Below are 24,357 nucleotides of genomic sequence, written 5' to 3' on the forward strand. Positions count from 1 at the left end.
AAAATGTTGAAGGCATTATCAAGGGAACCGTAATCTAAATTCATGATAAAACAAATGCGTTCTGCTGTTGAAAACAATGTCTTTCTGAATTGAAAACTAAAAGGAAAAAGTCTTGTGCTATAATGTTGAACAAAAAAGTTCAGATAATGCCAACATTCAGTCTCATGTACACTTCTTGTGTTAACACATTGTTAAGCCATTAAATGCAATGGACCAAATTGTCATTCCATGTCAGTACACTTCAGGTTACATTATATTAGCCGGTAAATGATGCGTCTACACTTCATTCTCATTCCATTTTCAGCATGGACCAAATGTCAACATTTCTTCATCCTATTCATTCTGGAAGCACTGCAAATACGGTCCAACATATATTCATTGATTTATTAGGTGACGCTGCAATAGCACATTTATTATGGCAAAATAAATAAAAGAGGCCATTTAGTATTTGTTTTCTAGCATGCTGATTCTGTAATATAGAGCAGCTTTTATAATATTATTAGACTCATGATGGCTACAGGCGCTCACAAGAAATAGTAACAAAATGATGTTAATTTCTAAAAAATGTTCTACACCTTTGAATTAAATAATGAAAAGGTAAGTTTGTGGGTTAAAGGTTATGTCTCATGCCTAGTAGGGCATATGATCACCATATAGGGGATCCTACGCTTGCCCGCCCACTTATGAGCCAGGACAGAGAGCTGCTATGTAAAAGGTATTCCTAATCTGGCGGACTAGATGGCATTTAATATACATTTCTGCTACAGTAGTCCCTTTAAGTTCATGGATGTATGTACCTTGACTTACTACAGTCAACTTTCTCAACTTTTGGGATCATGTTTTTATTATATGTAATGACAGTTAAGGTTAGGGATGAGATGCATCGAGGCCCAGGTATAACTAGTAATCATAAGATCCTATCACAAACCAGTGTAGCAGTGAGCAAGAGACAGAAGATTGTACTGAATATTGAGGGCTATCCTTACACTACACTAGCTATATGTATGTATGTATGTATGTATGTATGTATGTATGTATGTATGTATGTATGTATGTATGTATGTATGTGTATGTATAGGCTTACTGACCATATCAACCAAGAATCTATATAAAAAAATGTAAAATTCTTAGTAATAACAGCGTGAGCTATAAGTACATATGAATGCACAATTGAAATGTTTCAATGCAGCAGAGCGGAGTTTGGCACAGTTCGTGATATTGCTGTGCTATCTGAGGTTTTTTTCATAAGAAAACAGGTAAAGCTATTGAGTAATCTTAACAAAGTGTGTCATGATAGCAGAACAATTAGTGACAGATTCAGCTCTGCTACATTTTTTGGGCAAAATAAAGACATATTTGCAAGTTCAGTGGTAAAAGGCTTAACACATGTGCATTTCACATCAAGTATCATATATATTAATGTGCAATGGAAATGTTAAAGCAAAAGTGGAATTGGCTGTCTAGTGTATTATATATATATATATATATATATATATATATATATATATATATATATATAAACTTTTTATGGAAGCTATGTGCACCATAAATGTCATGTATGCACAACAAGCTTGTCCTGTTATAGAGGCTTCCTTCCAGGTTACCAATAATGCTGCAGATTCTGCAGTATCTGTATAAATTACACTAGTGATACGACGTGGCTCCCACTGTTATTGACAGAAATGTGTATATTCAAGTAAAAAAAAATACATATTCAACAGTAAAGGAAATTTTGTACCATCAGAAGACAAATGTTAATACAATGAGATGTATAAATGACAATGTTCTGTGATTTTACATTACCCTCAGCTGAGAGGTTTACAGACGTTATGTATTGTGTAGATTTTCTATTAAATACGTTACTCATGTTTAACTTGAATATGTATAATTGCCTATCACTTTTTGCATAATGACATCTATTTTTTCCAGAACTTCTTTCAAATAGTTAGCAACCTTCTGGATGAAGAGAACAAAGAAAAGTGGGAAGATGCACAACAGGTAAGACACGTATAATTATTTAATTGACTTTAATTATTTAAGCCTTTTTATTAATTTGATTCACATTGTATAAGATTTGTGCGATGGGAGAAAAATGTGGCAAATTGTTTGAATTTTTTTGAATATGAAGTTCAAGTTAAATGATTCAGTTATGGAAATGCTTATTCAAACACTATATACTATGTACTATGTATAACTATAGATATAAATGTATACATGATGGTCTTTTATAAGATTGTCTATTCTTAGGACAGTCCATTAATGTATGATCAGTGGTGGTTAGACCCCAAGGACCCCACTGGCCAACAGAATGGAGAGGCCTTTCAATGTTTATCCAGGCAAAGTGGTGTACATCACAGTATGAGTGTGACATTGTCTTGTATTTGCAGCTCAGTTCATTCAAGTAATCAAGGCTGAGCTGCAGTATTAAGAGCATAGTATATTTATAGTTACAGGATAGCCAGATAGATAGATAGATAGATAGATAGATAGATAGATAGATAGATAGATAGATAGATAGATAGATAGATAGATAGATAGATAGATAGATGATAGATAGATAGATAGATAGATAGATAGATAGATAGATAGATAGATAGATAGATAGATAGATAGATAGATAGATGATAGATGGATGGATGGATGGATGGATGGATGGATGGATGGATGGATGGATGGATGGATGGATGGATAGATAGATAGATAGATAGATAGATAGATAGATAGATAGATAGATAGATAGATAGATTATAGATAGATAGATAGATAGATAGATATGAATTTGCTAGCATATGGGTTTTATTCTGTATAAGGCCCCATGCACACGAACGTAAAAATGCCCGTAATCACGGGCCATAATTACGGCCCGTAATTATGGGCCCATAGAATTCTATTACGGGAAGGTGCCCGTGCCATTGAAAAATATAGAACATGTCCTATTTCTGGCCGTAATTACGGCACGGGCAGGCCCATAGAAGTCTATGGGGCTCCCGTAATTACGGGTGACTACGTGTATGCACCCGTAATTACGGGAGCGTTGCTAGGCGACATCAGGGGATAGTCACTGTCCAGGGTGCTGAAAGAGTTAAACGATCGGCAGTAACTCTTTCAGCACCCTGGACAGTGACTTCCGATCACAATATAGATCAACGTGTAATAAAAAAAAGAAGTTCATACTTACCCAGAACTCCCTGCTTCTTCCTTCAGTCCGGCCTCCCGGGATGACGTTTTAGCCCATGTGACCGCTGCAGCCAATCACAGGCTGCAGCGGTCACATGGACTACTGCATCATCCAGGGAGGTCGGACTGGATGTCAAGAGAAAGACGTGTCAGTATGAATTTCTTTTACTCTTACCTCGGAAAGGGCTGCCCCTTCTCTCTATCCTGCACTGATAGAGAGAAGGGGCTGCCGATTAGTGCAGTGCAATTTTGCATTGAAAACGGGTGGAATACTGGTGACACCGGACCCGTATTTACGGGCAAGGGTCCGTAAATACTGGTGCAATACGGGTCGAATACGTGTGACCAAGAACTCGTATTTACGCCAGTATTTACAGGAGGAAAAAAATACGTTCGTGTGCATGAGGCCTAAGACATTGAGCTGATTTTCTTAATGCCGTACTTATGAACACCCAGAAGAAAAATAGCCTAGGGAAATTTAACATTTCTTGATTCTAACTAGCATGAGAAGGATCGTGTATGAACTTTTGAGGCAAGAAATTAAATTGGGACTTTTGACCTTTGCAGTAGTTTAGCAACACTTTAAAGGTACGCTTTCAGTAATATTAAGAATGCTGTTCTCATAGCAATGTTATATATGGTCGAATTAATGTCTGCAAAGCATAATTATTATTGAAAGCTTCTACTTTTATATTTTCTTGCATGGTGTAAAGTTCTCTTCTAACTTCCTGTTTTAAGGTTTTATGCACAAACCTTTCAATCAGGACGAAAAAAATCAAGAAGGGTCACAATTACCTAGATGATGTTTTATGATGTTTTTACATTTTGCATTAGAGAGCTTCTCAATGTCTAAGATAGAATAGTTATGTAATACATGGTTGTGCTGTCCATCAGAGAAAAAGCCCCTTTATCGGAGGAGGGGGTCCCAAGGGGGGAACCCAACTCTTTAATGTTCATATGCCCTAAGATGGCATTTTGACAGGGCTTATTCTAAGTAGAAATTTGCATTAATGTATAGTATAATGTTGCAATGAAACATGTTAAAATTATACACAGGCAGGTATATCATTTGTACCAGACTGAAACCACTTTAACAAATATATTAGAAACCTGTGGTGTGAGCAATTGGTTCATATACATCTATTATCAAAATATCTTCCTTTACAAGTGAGACATTTTGAGGTGACCCTCTTCCAGTTCTATCTAAATATTAAGTCTGATCTGTTAGCTGAATATCCTGCCCTAGCTAAGGGCAACATAATGCAGGGGCACGTCCATTCAGGTCCATAATGCAGGGGCAGGTCTCATTAAAGAAAACGGCACAAAACTAATTTTTATGTGTTTGGATAATAAGGGTGATCAAAGAATTGAGTGGACTAATAGTTAGGAGTCCGCTGTATTGATGAGGACAGCGCTGACCCCGCCTCTCCCCACCTCCCCCAATGCTGACCCCGCCTCTCCCCACCTCCCCCAATGCTTACCCCGTCTCTCCCCATCTCCCCCACCATTCTCTTTGGTAATTGATGGGCTGCTATGTATGCAGTTACACAGCAATCAGCCACCAAACTCGGTAAGGAGGGCCGGTTGAGTGGGGTGGAGCGCTGTCTTTATGAATACAACAGAATAGTGTATTATGATTTCCAATACATCAATTCCTATTCACTCATGGTGATTATACTCTGCTGAAGGTGCTGGAATAGCAGCCACAGGGAAATGAATGTCCCCTCAGCTGTTCTTCTCTATTGTCTGTATCACTCCTGCTCATAAGGGAACAATTAGGTAATAGTAATTAGGTAATTGCTCCCAATGCAATCCCCTGACATATTAAAATGACTTCAAAGTTGGAACTTCCCCTTAGACTTTCTATAGATTTGATAATTAATGCTACCACAAAGTACTTATTTGTTTGCTGTACTAAAGCCTATTCAGTTAGGTGCCCATTAAGCAGCTGTTTCTCTGTAGATTTGTTTAATATGTTTGAAATATTTCTTCATTTATATTATTACCAATACATCTCTTGAAGGGTGTATGGTGGCATAAAAGCTGTGAATATGCCTGTCTGATTCATGACTCCATAAAATTGAATTACTGAAACTACTAAAATTACCATAAGCTAATATGTTTGGATTTTGGGGAATTTTTGTTAATGCTACACATTAATTTGACAGCTATATTTGAATGCAATGTGTCTCAAATCTAAGAAATGAGCATAGATGCTAATCAATGTAAAGTACCAAACAAAGGTATAAAGCTGTTGTCTAAGCATATGAGTCCGCTGCAAGGCATCCCGAGTTGTCATGGAAACAAGTATGTGTAGTGCCGTAGAACCGGTTGCTTTGTTGATCCCAATACAATTATTTTGCAGTGTTAGAGCAAGGAAAAAGCCAGTTAACAGCACTGTACCTTCTACTCTTATATTTGTGAGACCCTGTACTAAAAGATACCAGTGTTATCACTGCAAAGTATGTTTACCCTCTTAGTATTTGCTGTGTAGCCTCTTCTTTTCTTATGAAATGTTAGCTTCTGTATGGAAGATGTGGACTACATTCTGATAAAGTGCAGCTGCAGAGGCTAGCACATCCTCTTCAAATTAATTGTCTATGCAACAAACCAGTAATTATGGTTTATATATGGATCGGATGTATGGCAGCTTCCGATGTCTCACAAAATCTGCAGAATTGCAGCTGCTTTTGTGAGAACAATATTAAGGTTGTCAGTGATTGAGCCCGGTCTAAATATTTATCATAAATTATATTACTGGCCTACAATGGACAGTTATATTCAAAAGTATGGCTACTATAACATGTTTTATGTTAGCAACCAAGTACTGGATGTTCTGCTGGACGTTCAGCAGCAAGGTCATGTCTGTCTGGCTTATGTAACCTATTGTCTGCTATTGCCACTGTAATCTTTAATTCTAGATTTACCCAGGCTCGATAGAACTGATGCAGGTCATTGAAGATTTTATACACATTGTCGGAATGGGAATGATGGATTTTCAAAATTCCTATCTCACAACAGGAAATGTAGGTAAGAATCAACTTTTGATGTAATATTTGTTTCCAAAAACAATGCCTCTTTTGTTTTATTTAAGAAAGAATGTAATAAAGTGTGCTTTCTACATTGTCGTATTTAGGTTTTTATTATTGGACATGCTTAGTAAAAAAAACAAAAACATTAGTTTCCTCATTTTTAAAATGCAAACTAACAATTGACACATGAGTAAAAAAAAAAATTAACATGACCACCCCCCCTTTCCCTATTCGGGGATTGCCATATCTGGCTCTATCAGACATTAAGGGCATGGCCACACGTAGCAGAATTGCTCTGGAATTCCGCTGCGGACACTCCGCAGTGGAAATCCGCAGCGGACCCGTTTCTCCATTGCCTTTCACAGCTTTGTGGTTGGGTTCATTTGCACGTTGCGGACAATTCCGCTGCGGAGCATAGGCTGCAGTGCAGAATTTGGTGTCCGCAGCATACAATGGTTGTTGCGGAGGTGTGGCGGACTGTTTGCGGATTCATTGCGGAATTTCTCCATTGACTTCAATGGAGATTCTAAGTTCCGCAATGAAGTCTGCAGATGTCATGTACATGTTATGTGTGCTGCGGAGCGTATTGTTTTTTTAACTTGACATTTCTTCATTCTGGCTGGACCTATGTATTTCTAGGTCTACAGCCAGACTGAGGAAGTCAATGGGGCTCCCGTAATTATGGGTGACTACGTGTGTGCACCCATAATTACGGGTGACTACGTGTGTGCACCCGTAATTACAGGAGTGTTGCTAGGCGACGTCAGTAAATAGTCACTGTCCAGGGTGCTGAAAGAGTTAAGCGATCGGCAGTAACTGTTTCAGCACCCTGGACAGTGACTACCGATCACAATATACAGCAACCTGTAAAAAAAATAGAAGTTCACACTTACCGAGAACTCCCTGCTTCTTCCTCCAGTCCGGTTTCCCAGGATGACGTTTCAGTCTAAGTGACGGCTGCAGCCAATCACAGGCTGCAGCAGTCACATGGACTGCCGCATCATCCAGGGAGGTCGGGCTGGATGCCGAAAGAGGGACGCGTCACCAAGACAACGGCCGGTAAGTATGAAATTCGTTTACTTTCACTATGGAAAGTGCTGTCCCTTCTCTCTATCCTGCACTGATAGAGAGAAGGGAAGCACTTTCACCTCAATACACAGCGGCTAGTCCGCATCAATTTATTGCCTATTTTGGGCAGATCCGCAACAGAATCTTCAACGCAGATTCTGTGCGGCATTGATGCGGACAGTTGCGGAAGAAATCCGCTACGTCTGGCCATGCCCTAATGGGTAAAAGCATCAGCCAAAGTTTAGTAATGATGTTTTATTTACTTATAGGCATATTAGTATTTTTTGTTTAGTTGTCGTGGCTATTTTTGCAAAACAGGAAATGCAGAATTGTTGGATCTCACCTTTGAATTATTTTTGGAAAAAATTCAATTTTGCCAACCAGGTTCATCAGTAACAAAGTGAAAGTATTACTCATCATCCGTTTCTGAGAAACTTATTTGAAAGTGACAGCCAATGTGGCCGCACTTCCTGATATAACTATTGCAAAAATGGCTGCAACAATATCTCTGTAAGGAAATAATATATAATTACTACCCTCTGGCTATTGCTTTATCTTCTGATTTTCCAGTCTATGGCCAATTTTCCATTTTGGGTGTATAATACACTTTTAGAAGAAACAGTATTCCAGTGGGGCTGTTAAAGATACATCTCTCATATCAGGCCAGGATTCTGCTCTATGCCAATAAGAGCTGACTGACTGAAACAAAGATGTCCACAGATGGTGTCATCTGGAATGGAGTATATAGGTTGGCTACGTCTACAAAACTTGATAGAATCAGTTTCTTCCTTTTTGGGAGATTTTTGCCTATCTGAAATGATATGGAGTGGAGGTTGACTTGTTCACATGTTTTATCATAAAGTTTCTAGCAGTGAAAGTACATGCAATTAATTACAATGGAGAACTTACTTGGATTACAAAACAATATAATAAAATATACAATAAATCTTAATTTCTGTTATGTTCAAACCTTGCTTTGGATTTTCCAAGTTTTGTGTTCTCAAGTAGGGAAGCATGACTAAACAGATGACTCAGTTCTAATGAAGCAACCACACAACAAATTGTGAATTCTCCTATGAGATCTTTTTAGGTAAACACATGAATAAACTCACTGGCTTATTCTTTGTATTAAACTAAAGGACATACCTAAAGCCTTGTTATAGATAGTGAAATCTACATAATTCATATTTATAGATCAATTAGTTAAAGTAACCATGCCGGGAAACTGATATGTGTGTTGGTAAAAACTAAAAGTTTTTTTAAAAACAGATTTCTTACCATATAGACAATAGTAGACAAACTATTTATCATGAATAAGACTTTACAATCAGGGGAAACAGTAAACAAATAAAATATATAAATACTGAGAATAAGCATACATTACAACCGAGGAAACAACAAAAGAGCATGCCATGTCATTAACCACTTAGCTCTTTACCCTCCATTTCATACATCCTGACAGGGAGGCACTTCAGTAGCCAAGGACATATCTGATACTTTCTTGCTACTAAAGGCTCGAGCTCAGACAAGATCACAGTTAGAGCTAAAGTCAGAGCAGTTTAAAGTGGATGCTGCATATATTTGGGAGTTGTGTATATACTTCAGCCTGTGTGGAGGATGAGAAGTGGGTCCATGGGGGATGTGCAGGCAGCATGCAGGGCAAGAGGGAGAATCTGTGATCACTTTCCAGTCTCTGTATGGCCATAGATGACCCAGGGGAGGAGTAATATGATCTTCTGTTCATGTTATCTTTTTTTCCGAAAAGGAGTGAAAATATGAGCGGTATCTTCAATATTCACCCCTCTGCACGTAATTAGGCCATTTATTGACTCCACAACCCAGGCGTTTACCAACATGGTGTCACACTAAGCACTCATACCACTCACAAACATTAAGAAAGTTTGTACATTTTACACTGTTCCTATCTTGTACATACCTGAACTTTACTTTAAAATCCGCTGACCGTTTCTGGGGTGATACCTGTTACATACTACAGTCAGTGATAATGATTATCACTAGGGAGGAATGCGTAATACAGTTCCAATAAATGGATACATTTTCCATTAGTCAGAAAATACATTTTCATACACTGGCGGTCACCATAAATGATAGTTTCCAACTAGTTCAACTAAAAAAAATGCAGTATTAATTAACACAGATCAAGTTTAGGGACTTGTAATTATTGATTAGGCTGTGTTCACATTTTGCCATCATTTTGTAAATCATCTTGCCGCAACTTTTTTAAAATCGCAAAAAATTATCTTTGACTATGACATATAAACACAGCCTTAGATTGTATAGGGGGATGGAAAATTATATTCCTTTATAATCCCTAATTTAATTTGCATGAGAAAGTTGGTTGGTGCATTTTTGCCGTTTTGGAGTTTCTTTACCACACGCACCTAGGAACGTAGGCATGTGTGGTATATATAAACTCCTCACATCTTACAGTTTTTGGTTTGCATAAAGGGTTTGCTTGAGTATGCATTTTAGTCACAAATTAGAATTTTCATGCAATTTTTGGTTATAATCACTGTTTGATACAAAGTGTCGGGAAGGTGGTTGTGGCTATAAATTATGAAGTTGTAGCATAGTAGCATTCTGATAGTAGAATTTTGGTAACATAGTAGCTGTTTGCAATGTGCAGTACATATTTTGAACACATTTGTGGATGATGGGCCATAAATTGCATGGCCTCAGTTTCAGCATTATTGAGCGCACAAGTTCTTCTTGATGTAGGAATTTGTGGTATATATGAAATTTGCACAACTTGATCTATTATTTTTATATTGTTTTTGTGTGTAAATCTCTGCTTGTATGTGATTTTTTTAATCACAATTATATGTTTTTATGCATTTTTAGTTTTTAAAATAATTACTGTTTGTTATGAAGCTACGTAAAAATAGACATGGCTGACAACAGCACGTTTAACATAACTGCAATCATCTGGTTGTCTACTTTCAGGAAATAAATAGGGTTTGGGGTGCACTAAGTTTTAAATATGTGTAATTCTTATAATTTATAGGTTGTTACATTTTTAAAATCTCCATCTTAAAACCAGATTCTTGTCTCTTCAATTCTGGTGATCTTATGATCATGTAGACATAGGCATAAATAGTATGTACCTTATGAACTGTGCACATATTGAACTTTTATTTTGTAGGATGCTTGGTGCATCTGATTTTCTGCTTGGGTAACACTTTTAGCCACAAATATAAATTTATGTTAATTTTTTATGGAAAATTGCACTTTGACACAAAATTGCATAAACGGTACCTGTGCATATAAAATGCTGAGTGTCATTTTAACAATGTGACAGGTGTCTACTTTCAGAAAATATATATTATATGGGGGTTTAGTATAAGATTGTTTTATCATTTAGGTTTTATTTGTACATGTCAAAAGTGTGAATATTGTTTTGGCTACCAGAGGTGAAAAATGTAAAAATGAACCCTGGCAGCAAAAAGAATTAAGACTCCATTCACACTTTGAATTTCAATCCATATTAGTGTTCAAAATCCAAAACTGGACTGAGTGTGCATTCGGTACAGTTCTGTATGGGTGATCATGATTTGTTTGTAATTTTTACAGAATGACACAAAACAAAAACCAAAATTTGCAAAAAAAATAAAAATGCCACTTTTTGCCTCTAAAGCCTAAATAGAGATCTTCGCTTTTGCTGGTAGTTATATAAATCTACTCCAGGAGTATGTTTTTGGTTTATAATGATAATGTTTCTTTCAATCTACAAATTTAAAAAACATAATCTCTCGTAGCAGTAGAAAGGGTCTTTCGCGTTCATTATAGCAATTGGGTAACATGCTGAAAGAAAAAAGATGAAATAAGAGTAAGCAAATTTGTTTAGATTATATTACTTTAACACATGAAAGCCTTTGTGATGAAGTTGTCCTTCAATTAATTTCCACAAATGCAATAATGTTTCCTTGTGATTGTGCATGATTATCAAAAAATGCTAACATCAACATCATTAGAGATTTCTACAGAATTGTAAGTTCTCTCGGGGGAATCCAGTTATCTTCCTTAAGAGCTCACTTTACACAAATGGAAAATCATTTTTAGAGTCCCTTTTCTCATGAGTAAATTTTAATTTCCATGAAGAATGTTACATGTGTATTTTTTTGTTCTAGAAGTAGAAAATCATGTTCACACGGTGCTTAAACGTTTTGTAAATCGCTTTATAAAATACAGTTTTTTTTATGCGCTTTTGGCGTGGTTATTTTGAACATTTTATGCATGTAATTAGGTTTTCCCTATGGGAATATTTGGCACGCTTTACACGCCAAAGAACTGAATGCACTTTTTTTACGTAAAGCACAATTTAAATACGCTTGCGTAAAAAAGTGCATTTTATTGACTAACAGCATGCTTTCCCATTGATGTCAATGGGAAGCTTAATCAAGCATTTTTTAATGCACATTTTGGCGGTTCAAATGCACCAAAATACATGTCACATACACACCATGTAAACAGGGCCTGAGGCTCACAATTATTAACAAATATTCATAGTAAAATGTATTGTTAATTGGTAGCAACCTAATTAAGAGTACAAAATAATTCCAATGTTTGTGGTAATTCCATACCTTGTATTAAGTTTTGGTATACAAGAATAGCCCCACTGTTAATATAAATTATTGTACTCCCTGAAGAGACTGACATTTTCATAGTAACCAATCAGGGTTTACATCCTGCTACCTATGCTCATTGCATTGCTTGAAAGGAAAATCTCAGTTGCTGCTGCCCTATTATCTACCTGGACTTTCTACTATTATTATTATCCAGTATTTATATGAGCTGTAAAAGATCCATTATGTAAAACATAAAAATAACAGCTGCAAAAGGTCTATCAGAAGGTTGAATGAGACCCAGACAATAACAATCACAAATACTAAGTTGTGATATTTGAAGGATAATTGTCTGCTATTTATCTAAACACAAGCGTAGCAGCAAGTCAATGTATGTGTTACATTTTTCACCAAAAGAGTGGATCTTTGAGCCACAATCGGTTTGAGACTCCCCCCATTCCCCCCCATTCTATAACCTAAACCCCCAAAAAGAGGTAGGTACTTTCCCAGTCAGAGTGGTTATGGTCCTCAGAGTAGTCACTGATTGGCAGCTAGTACGATGCAAGGAACCTCTGGAGTGGAGGAATGCACGGATTCAGGACCAGGGCCAGGGGTCCTCACCAGGACAGCAGTTGGAATGTGACAGGCCAGAGGATGAGACAAAGATGTAATCAGAAAACGGGCTGGGGGTACATACCAGGCGGTCAAACAAAAAGTAAAAGCAACAAATACAAAAGAGCGACTCAAAAACAAAATACAGTAGCAAGATTAATTTCAAGGTCTTGTTCAGATAAAAATGATAGTAAAGTAGCTCGGGAAAATGTAACTTGATTTACAGGCAGCTGGATCCTCCGTTTTAAAGGTGTAAAACTACAAGAAATTAAACCACCATAGAGAAACAGAACGTGATCAGATAATTGCCTCACATACTGAGGAGGAAGGGAGCAATCCTGGAGATCCACTTTAACTGTTTTACCATTCAAAGAAACCGTAATTTGCATAATCTCAAAATAAATTAAAATACAGTTAATAATTCACATTATATCCAATTAAAATAATTTTTTTCATTTTTATAATTCACTAATTATATTATGCATTTTCTGAACACATCTGGAGCTTGAGTTTGATCTCCGCACAGCATGGAAGCCTAACCGAGAGTTAAAATACTGATTTATCTGTTCATGGTGTAATATTCTACTTTGTCTGCAGAAAAGAAAATAGAATAAAAAGAGGCTTGCTGGCCAGCCACATAGAACTTTATATTGCAAGCCTGCACATCGCAATAAAAGAAATTCACTATCCGTGAGGCATCAGGTCTCTCTCTTTAGTGTATATTGTTTTACATCTCAAGGACAAGATGTTACAGGAATATGAGTTTGTTCCAGTTCTTCATTCAACTATGGTGTGGATTTATTATACAGGAAATACTCAATTTTGATCTCCTAGTACCCCCAATGGGTCATATTTTTTGGATTTCCCCCTCAAGAAATGCAGATCAGCACTGACCCAATAAAATAGATTGATTTACATTTGAATGAAATATGACTATTAGAAAGGTCCATAGCCCAAAGGGACATTTTAATGGCACAAGGGAGATTTACCACTAAAGTCAATGGTATGGCTTCACATTTTCACCAGTAAATCCTGACTCATGACCTGTTAGAAACAATTCATTAAGAGCAAAAAAAGCAACCGCTTTATTTATTTTTTGCTTTGTACACTATTTACTGTATTTCATAGTGTATATACTACTTGTAAACCTGCTTCTTTTCAGCAATTTACCTCTTCACAGTATACACAGTTCATGTATAGAAGTTTCTGTAAGGATGACTTGAAACGTGGCGGATATTTTCCACCTCAAATTTTATTGTAAATCTGCTGCAAATATGCATAAATATGTTTTGCATGCAGAGTTTGTTGCCGATTAGCCGCAGATTTCCCCCTATGCCTTGCAAAGGGGAAAATCCATGACAAATCTGTGATAGAATTGACAAGCAGCGGATTACAAAATCCACAGCATGTCTTCAATTCTATGCATGTATTGTACTGTAAATTGCAGTGGATTTTCACAGTAAAATCCGCACTGAATATTTACGGCAATTGTGCAGCCTCTGAATTCACCCTAAGGGTCTATTCTTTGATAATTATGGTAAAAAAAAATGTATAGTGTTTAGTGTAGGTATATAGAGCCACTATACTAATTGTATTATCCCCAACCCCTGCTGTCGCAGTAACTGAAATCAGTTCTGTGGGACCAAATTTTATCAGTGTTCCTGTTCAAATATCCCTGTTGTACATACATCAAAGTATAGCACCTCTTTAACCTAATAGGAAATACAAAAAGAAGATAGACCCCAAATTTATCTCTTAAGACAAATATCTGATGTAAGTCAAAGCGGGAAACATTACAAGTAGAGATGAGCGAACTTATCAAAAGTTCGGTTCGGCTAGTTCGCCGAATTTCACAAAAAAGTTCGGTTCGGACCGAACTAGTTCTGACCGAACCTGTCACTTACGTGCGCCGAGCATGCTACTGTCCAGGGTGCTGATAGAGTTAATGGGCTGCACTAACTCTTTCAGCAACCTTCACAGTACATGCTCGGCGCGCGGAAAATACCATTTAAATGTAATAAAAAAATAAAAATTATACGTTCGTACTTACTTTCCTCCTGTCCGGCCTCCAGCGATGACGTTTCATCCCTTTCGCCGATGCAGCCAATCACAGGCTGTAGTGGCGGTCACGCACGTCAGGATGACGCTTCATCCCACGTGACCGCCTCTGCAGCCAATCACAGGCTGCAGCGGCGACATGAATGAAACGTCATCGCTGGAGGCCGGACAGGAGGAAAGTAAGTATGAACGTATTATTATTATTTTTTGGCATGTATGTATGTTGGCATGTATGTATGTATGTATATCTGTGCATGTATGTTTGCATGTATGTTGGCATGTATGTATATATGTGCATGTTTGTATGTATATTTGCATGTATATATTTGCATGTATGTATGTTTGCATGTATGTATTTTTGCATGTATGTTGTCATGTATGTATGTATGTATGTATGTTGTCATGTATGTATATATGTGCATGTGTGTATGTATATTTGTATGTATGTATGTATGTTTGCATGTATGTTTGCATGAATGTATGTATATTTGCATGTGTGTATATATATATATGTATGTATGTTGTCATGTATGTATATATGTGCATGTATGTTGTCATGTATGTATATATGTGCATGTATGTTGGCATGTATGTATATATGTGCATGTGTGTATGTATGTATATTTGCATGTATGTATGTTGTCATGTATGTATGTATATATGTGCATGTATGTTTGCATGTATGTTGGCATGTATGTATACATGTGCATGTTTGTATGTATATTTGCATGTATATATGTTTGCATGTGTGTATGTATGTTTGCATGTATGTATGTTTGCATGTATGTATGTTGTCATGTATGTTTGTATGTATGTTGTCATGTATGTATGTATATATGTGCATGTATGTATGTTTGCATGTTTTTATTTTTGCATGTATGTTTGCATGTATGTTTATATATATGTGCATGTATGTAATTATGTTTGCATGTATTTATGTTTGCATGTATATTTGTGCATGCTTGTATATATGTATGTATGTATCTTTGCATGTTTGTTTGTATGTATGTATGTTTTCATGTGTGTATGTATGCATGTATGTATGATAGTTTGCATGTATATATGTGTGTATGTTTGCATGTATGTATATTTGCATGTATATATGTGCATGCTTGTATGTATGTATGTTTGTATATATGTATGTATATTTGTATATATGTATGTATGGCCATGTATGATACTGTCTGCTGGCGCCCTGTATCTAAGTCAACTTTGCGGCAGGCTTCTATACATGGTATAACAGTCAGTATCACACATTAAACTGAATCTAAGCCTACGACATGTTTTATTTCATTATTTTATTTTTTTACAGGTTTGGTGTTTGGACTACGTCGGTTTCGAGGACTACTTCGATGACGGTTTTTTTTCTACAATAAAATGGTTAATGAGGGTTGTGTTGGGGGTGCTTTATTTCAATAAAATATTTTATCTATATCTTTGTCTTTTTCTTTTCAAATTTTATTATTACCACTTTAGTAATGGCCGCTGTCTGAGTGACAACATCCATTACTAATGCGAGGCTTAGTGTTAGCCGGTGCAGAGGCTAACACTAACCACCATTATTACCCCGGTACCCAAAACCACCAGGGGTGCCGGGAAGAGCCAGGTACGATCCAGTACCCGACCATCTGTTGTGATGGTCGGGCCCTGGGGCGGCCGCAGGCTGGTATTATGAGGCTGGGAAGGGCCAAAAACAGTGGACCTTCCCACCCTTGTAATGCTAGGCTGCTGCTGCTGTGTTGTATCTGGCTGGTTATAAAAGTGGGGGGGACCCCACGTCATTTTTTTAAATTATTTATTTATTTACATTTTTTTTTTAAAAAAGACATGGGGTTCCACCCAATTTATCATAACCAGCCACATACAACACAGTGTTATTAGCCTGGGAATGGACAAAACCAGTGGCCCTTCCCACCCATGTAATGCCAGACTGCTGCAGCCTTGTATATGGCTGGTTATTAAAAATGTGGGGGACCCGTCTATTGCTAAATTTGTTAAATTCCAAAAAAAAAACGACGTGGGGGTCCCCCCCATTTTTATAACCAGCCCGATACAACACAGCAGCAGCAGCCTAGCATTACAAGGGTGGGAAGGTCCACTGATTTTGGCCCTTCCCAGCCTCATAATACCAGCCTACGGCCGCCCCAGTACCCGACCATCACAACAGATGGTCGGGTACTGGATCGTACCAAGCTCTTCCCGGCACCCCTGGTGGTGGTGGGTACCGGGGTAATAATGGGTGGTTAGTGCTAGCCTCTGCACCGGCTAACACTAAGTACCGCCTTAATAATGGACGCTGTCAATCAGCCAACTGCCATTATCTAGGCACTAATAAAGTTTGAAAAAAAAAACACAAAGACAATTCTTTTTTATTGAAATAAGAAATCCCCAACAAAACCCTCGTTAACCATTTTATTAAAATTTGAAAAAACGCAGATCTACGCAGTAGTCCAACGAATCGTAGATGTAGTCCAATCGGTACATCAAAATCTGCAACAACATAAAAAAACAGTTATCAATGTGAACAATACCAATACTTCTACTCACCTACACACATATATACACGCACACACAAACAAACAACCATACACAGACACACACATATATACACAAACACAACAAGATATACACACACACATAAACAGACAAACACGCACATATACACAAACTCACACATATACAAACAAAAACACACATATCCAAACACACACACACACAGTTATACACACATACACGAACACATATACACAAACACATATACACAAACACACCCATATATACACACAAACACACACCCATATACACATACAAAAACACACACAAACATCTACACACAAACATATACACAAATACACCCATATATACACAAACATATACACAAAACACATATACACAAACACACCCATATATACACACACACACATATAAAAACAAAAACAGACAAAGTCACATACCCAAACACACATATATACACAAACACACACATACACAAACACGGTTTCTTTTAAATGCTGCTGGGGAACCCGCTCGATCCACTATATACGGCTGCGCTACAGTGCAGCATTTAAAAGAAACAGGATCCTGACCTGTCCATAGAGTTTAAGGCAGCACAGAGTATTTCAGGAGATGAGCGTGCAGATTCAGTGCTGCTGCGAACTCTGCTCTTACCATTACGTAGCTCTCAGTCTGTTACCTCTCCTCCACTCCTGTCCTCCAGAACACCTTCACATGATTGGCAAGTCACCACGTAATGGTAAGAGCAGAGTTCACAGCAGCACAGAGTATTTCAGGAGATGAGCGTGCGGATCTTGTGCGGGGTGGTGACTTGCCAATCACGTGAAGGTGTTATTGAGGACAGGAGTGGAGGAGAGGTAACAGACTGAGCTACGTAATGGTAAGAGCAGAGTTCACAGCAGCACTGAATCTGCACGCTCCTCTCCTGAAATACTCTGTGCTGCTGTGAACTCTGTTCTTACCATTACGTAGCTCAGTCTGTTACATCTCCTCCACTCCTGTCCTCTATAACACGTTCACATGATTGGCAAGTCACCACCACGCACAAGATCCGCACGCTCATCTCCTGAAATACTCTGTGCTGCTGTGAACTCTGCTCTTACCATTACGTGGTGACTTGCCAATCATGTGAAGGTGTTCTTGAGGACAGGAGTGGAGGAGAGATAACAGACTGAGAGCTACGTAATGGTAAGAGCAGAGTTCACAACAGCACTGAATCTGCACGCTCATCTCCTGAAATACTCTGTGCTGCCTTAAACTCTGTGGACAGGTCAGGATCCTGTTTCTTTTAAATGCTGCACTGTAGCGTAGCCTTATATAGTGGATCGAGCGGGTTCCCTAGCAGCATTTAAAAGAAACAGGATCCTGACCTGTCCACAGAGTTTAAGGCAGCACAGATTATTTCAGGAGATGAGCACGGGCAGCCGTTCGTTTTTCCGAGCCGTGCTCCCATCATGCACACGACCGTAAAAACACCCGTTATTGCGGGTCGTAATTACGACCCGCAATAACGGGCTCATAGACTTCTGTTACCCACGGGTACCTTTCCGTATTCTCACGGGAAGGTGCCCGTGCCGTTAAAAAAATAGAACATGTTCTATTTTTCTATTTTACGGGCCGTGCTGCTATAATTATAATGACAGCACGGTTCGCAAAAGCGGCCGGCTGCCCGTGGCCGGCCGGCCGTGCTCGTACTTACGAGTCGTAATTACGAGCACGGCCCGTAAAATAAAAAAATAGAACATGTTCTATCTTTTTAACGGCACGGGCACCTTCCCGTGAGAAAACGGGAAGGTACCCGTGGCTAACAGAAGTCTATGGGCCCGCTATTTCGGGTCGTAATTACGACCCGTGATAACGGGTGTTTTTATGGTCGTGTGCATGAGGCCCCGTAATGACGGGTGGCTACATGTGTGCACCCGTCATTACGGCAGCGTTGCTAGGCGACGTCAGTAAGGGTATGTGCACACACACTAATTACGTCCGTAATTGACGGACGTATTTCGGCCGCAAGTACCGGACCGAACACCCTGCAGGGAGCCGGGCTCCTAGCATCATACTTATGTACGATGCTAGGAGTCCCTGCCTCTCCGTGGAACTACTGTCCTGTACTGAAAACATGATTACAGTACGGGACAGTTGTCCTGCAGAGAGGCAGGGACTCCTAGCATCGTACATAAGTATGATGCTAGGAGCCCGGCTCCCTGCACTGTGTTCGGTCCGGTACTTGCGGCCGAAATACGTCCGTCATTTACGGACGTAATTAGTGTGTGTGCACATACACTAAATAGTCACTGTTCAGGGTGCTGAAAGAGTTAACTGATCGGCAGTAACTGTTTCAGTACCATGGACAGTGACTACCGATCACAGTACCTGTAAAAAAAAAGACGTTCATACTTACCGAGAACTTTCTGCTTCCTCCAGTCCGGTCTCCTGGCCGTTGCCTTGGTGACGCGTCCCTCTCGACATCCGGCCCGACATTCCTTGATGACGATGCAGCCTTGTGAGCGCTGCAGCCAATCACAGGCTGCCGCGGCCTCTGCAGCCAATCACAGGCTGCAGAGGCCTCTGCAGCCAATCACAGGCTGCCGCGTCAGAAAAGGTCGGACTGGAGGAAGAAGAGGGACTCGTCAACAAGACAACGACCGGGTACGTATGAAATGCTTTTTATTTTATTTTTAATCAGCAGCCTCTTTTCTCTATCAGTGATTGATAGAGATAAGTGGCTGCCGATTTGTATAATGTTTTTGACCGGGTTCGGTCAAAACGGGTTCGGCCGAACCCGGTGAAGTTCGGATTCGCTGCGAACCGAACTTTACCGGAAGTTCGGACCGAAACCGGGTTCGGTTGTCCCGGTTCGCTCATCTCTAATTACAAGTACAGTAAGATAATTAGTATACAATATTATAGTTCACAATTTTTTAAGCAATTATCAACAACTTGTGTTGTGTCATGTCGACAGATAAATAAATCTGTGAACATCCTTTAAACCATAGTTTCATCTCTTGGTGAATTTCCTACTACGTACGTATTTCCCTGGTATAAGATAAGGAGACTGAAATAGGGATGTGTATTAAAGGGGTTGACCGAGAGTTTAGGAAATTACAGTAGACGCAGGAAATATTATAAAATAAAAGAAAGCTTTTATACTCCGGTGGCCCTGAAGTTCTTTGATTATACTCCGAGACCAATGACGTGCTGTCCAGCCATTGGACCAATGCAGTCAATCACTGGCCACACCGGTGACATGCCATACATGCAAGCATCACTGCCAAAGCCAGTGATTGGCTTCAGTGGTCACGTGGATGTACGGCACAGACTCCTTCCAGAAAAATAAGCAAAGACCGGCGAGGGCCACTGAATAATCACCGCTGGAGCGGCAGAGGATTTAATAGGTGAGTATTGTTTTTATTTTATTATTTGACAACATTTCCTGCTTAAACTCTCTGACAATTCCTTGAAAGCTTTTGTGCCTTTATTGTCCTATATGCAGGAAATACAGCTCATTAAAAGTTTGTCTGTTGGCTTCACTTTGGCAGAGCAAATTTTATAGCTTCACTTGCATTAGTCATTTATAATGGTATACAGTATGTAGCTTAGTTTGGTGCAGCCTGGTCCCTCTTTCATGCCCTTTTCATGACTTTTGGCCAATTCCCCACCCCCTTGTTAGCGAACAATGCAGTTCATCTGGATCTGGGAGTCCTACACAGGTTCTCACCACCCAGTAGCAAAATAGATAGGAATAAACAGAGCTGGACTCCCTTTTTATGAGGCGTAGGCCAGGATTAAAATCTGACTTGGATGAATTTTTTAGCCAGAAGAATAATGGTCACTTATTTTTGTATGACGCAGGATCTCTCCTGCTTTCTGTGAAACGAGGACATATAGCAAACTTTCTCCGTTTTAATCTCAAATTATCTTCCAATGTGACATACCTAAATTAATTAGAGATTGGTATTTTATGTATATTTCAGCTGAGAATTTAATAGTGCTTTCTCTTTATAGAGAATATAAAACAGAAGCGTTTCTGGACTGCAGTACATATTTCTCATCCGATTCTGTCATTATACAAAAAATTATTGTATTTCTATTTAATTTATTCTGTGACTCATGTGTTTACAGTTTATTTTTTTTTGTTATAGAGTTTGTGGTTTGCATAAAATAAATCCATAATTAAAAAGCTTGCTTAATTAATAGATCATTAACTATACCACTTGATTTTACTAACCGATGGTGCTGACTCGTTTTAATTCCCACACTCGGTTTATTCCTTATGGCAGACTTGCCATCCTGTTATTGACACCACTTCATTCCTGGCACAGTTATTTGGAGTCATCTGCACAAATCCAAATTCAAGAATATGCTAACTTTTTTAAGAATACACCTAATTCTTAAGATATCTAACTTTAGTATTTGAGAGTGCAAAGTTTAAGTTTGTCCACTGTTCCAATTACAGTCAGCTCTTGCAATGTATGTATATATACTGCACACATTCTTTACAAATAGATGGAACAAGAACATTTTTAAACTTTTTCCCTTTATTACTAAATAATTGAACCTCTAAGGGAAACATACAAAGATGAAGAACTTCTTTCATGATGCTACAGCAAGAATATTCAATCTCCTGCCAAGCGTAGAAACATGAGCACTTCTGTTAGACTAGAGAGTTTATATTATGCATGAATTGTTTCTCTATTTGCCAGCAGGTCGACTTCTAGCTCAGCAATAAATTCTGCAAACTTGGATTCATGTGTAAAATGAATGTGACAAATCTGTTCTAAAATGCATGTGATGTGTTGGTCTGGAACATAGTACTATTCTAATTATTATTTATTTTTGCGTGTGTCTGTGATAACCACAAGTGTTGCCCAATATCTTAACCAATAATGATGAACAACATTATTTACATTAGTAGAAATACACAGAACATCAATGTTGAATTTGGGAACTTGGGTTTATGTTACAGTTAATATTCGAAGTAGAGAAATCGAAATCATGTTCATAAATCTTAGGGCCGCTTCATATAGTTTCGTCTGGTGTATTTTCTTAATACAATCGCAAATTTTAATGAAAGTACTTTTTGGATACACCAAGCTTTTAGGATACTTCAACTTCAGCAGGATATTGGTTCAACTAAATTGTTGAGACATACACAATTCAACCATCCATTGTGAACCAATATTTCATTAAACCAGCTATGCTATTCCTATTGGTTACAGCATTTTTCTAAGTACAAGGCTTATTAAATTTAAAAAAAGGATGTTATCCACTAAGTATAAACTATGCAAAGTAACTATCTCTATTGTGTCACCTATAGGAGGTTAGTCAATGTCCAACCCCTAAAGAACCTTGAAACGTTATTCATGTTACCATCCAAACCAGAGAGTCCCATCTGTAGACAGTACTATTTCAGAGTTGCTGCCTCTTGTCAGTACTGAGTAGGTTTTCTGATTTGCTGTGAGCTTCCCTATGTAGAGTCTTGCAACTGGACTTAAGGCCCTTTTACACGGGCCAATTATCAGAAAACGAGCAATCATATGAACGCTCGTTCCTGATCGTTGCCTTGCGTAAACAGGGCAACGATCAGCCAATAAACCAGCAAACGCTCCTTCTTCCGCTGATCCTATAGTTTATACAGCACATCTTCCATGCTGCCGACATGATGGAAATGTATGGGGACATTGATCCTTGTAAAAGGAACAAACAAGCACTAAACAACTAGCTGTCTCGTTGAATGGCGCTCATTTACACGGCCCATGTCGGGCCGTGTAAGAGGACCCTTATTCTCCTTGAAGAGATCAAGCAAAAGATAGGTGGACTTAAAGAAATAGCTTTGATATAGCTTATAACTTGTCATGTTTCAAGGCTCTTTAATGGACAATCTAACACTGCAGTTTTTGTATAATTTCCTTAACGAAGTTGTCTCGCCAAGATAATACACTTTTGAAAAGAAGCTGACATTTCTAACGACTGGAGATACGTTTTTATTGGTAGTAAAAGCCAAATATGCCCACTCATTAACCAATAGGACCTGTTGCAAATGAATAGCCGTCCATATAATGCATGTGCTCTTTATGAGACAACCTCTTTAAAGACTCCTTACCTTTTCTGCAATGAAAATCAGTACCTTTTGTGAGGCATCTCATACAGCCAGTCAGGAACCTACTTCATACTGCTGCGAGGGACCACAACTCTGGCATATTACCATATGGCAGTATCCAGTCCTGTGGTATATACGAACTGAAACGTGGAGGCAGGTTGTATAGATATTTAATGATGCAGTAAAGATTCAGGGTATTAATTTAGCAGCCTACTCAGTGAGACTACTTTGTGTGAAATAATAATTATCTGAAATCAAACTCTGGCTAATTATATTCCCAATTAGGAAACCTTCATAGAAACATTAACCAGTGAGGGCAGGTACTTGTCTTGTTGCTGCAACTCACACTTAAGAATTCCCAGAGAGTACTACTGGGCTGTTAAAATGAATCTGTTGAGTGTTTTATAGACTTAATAGTCTTTAGAATAATATATATTATTGTATTATGTAGGTGCTGATGATTATTTTGATCGTGACAATGATGATAATCAGGATTAAACTTAATGTTGTTGTCAACTCCTGGGCAAACTGTAAAATTATTTCTACAAAATGTAATTTTTTTTGCTCAGATCTTGATATTTCCCAAAAGCATGTTTATGGTTTGAAATGAATTAGGTCTTCTCATATTATGCTCAAAATAAAGGAGGTGCATCTTGAATATTTGGCTCAAGTGGGAGGTTTTACATGATTTAATCAAGGATTCATGTGCTCTATATTCTTTGCAAATGCCAAAATTCAATGTCAGAAAAAAAATTGTTGCCCCAATACATTATTTTGTAGCTTTGCCAACCATAAAAAAACCATAGGAAAACACCATGTTCTTTTCTACATTTTATTTTTTCCTCCATTGCTAGTCTGTAGTGTATGTAATGATTAGTAAATAATAACTGATCTACAATATCTATAAAATGAGGCAAACATTATCTACTGCTTCTGTTTCTTCACCATTACCTGTCTTTAATATTTGTTATTGTCTACTGTTATTAATGGGTTTTAGCTGGTTTAGAAAGCCCAATTTCAAATCCCCTTTTAGTAGAGTGAGTTAATAGCGGGGTCTGCACATCAGGACCCTTATTTATTAGCTGGAGAGTAGAGAGGACCCAGCACATCTGTGTATTACACTGACAGCTCATTGATTTCAATGGGAACTATGCATTGGTTTATTTCACTTGTAGTGTCAGGAAAATTGAACACCTGTAGTTAGGTTCGCCCA

The 24,357-nt window shown here is 38.2% G+C and overlaps 1 protein-coding gene across 7 annotated transcripts in view; it reads left to right on the forward strand.

Moving 5' to 3' along the window:
• ADGRB3 (adhesion G protein-coupled receptor B3) overlaps window positions 1-24,357 on the forward strand; it is an 806,266-nt gene that overhangs the window by 407,019 nt on the left and 374,890 nt on the right. For all 7 annotated transcript variants that reach the window (XM_075861993.1, XM_075861997.1, XM_075861996.1 and 4 more), the window contains 2 exons: window positions 1,930-1,998; window positions 6,099-6,207. In XM_075861993.1, the coding sequence (XP_075718108.1) occupies window positions 1,930-1,998; window positions 6,099-6,207 (178 nt within the window). The remainder of the gene's footprint in view (window positions 1-1,929; window positions 1,999-6,098; window positions 6,208-24,357) is intronic.

This window comes from Rhinoderma darwinii, chromosome 4, assembly GCF_050947455.1.
Source record: "Rhinoderma darwinii isolate aRhiDar2 chromosome 4, aRhiDar2.hap1, whole genome shotgun sequence".
Classification (NCBI taxonomy): domain Eukaryota; kingdom Metazoa; phylum Chordata; class Amphibia; order Anura; family Rhinodermatidae; genus Rhinoderma; species Rhinoderma darwinii.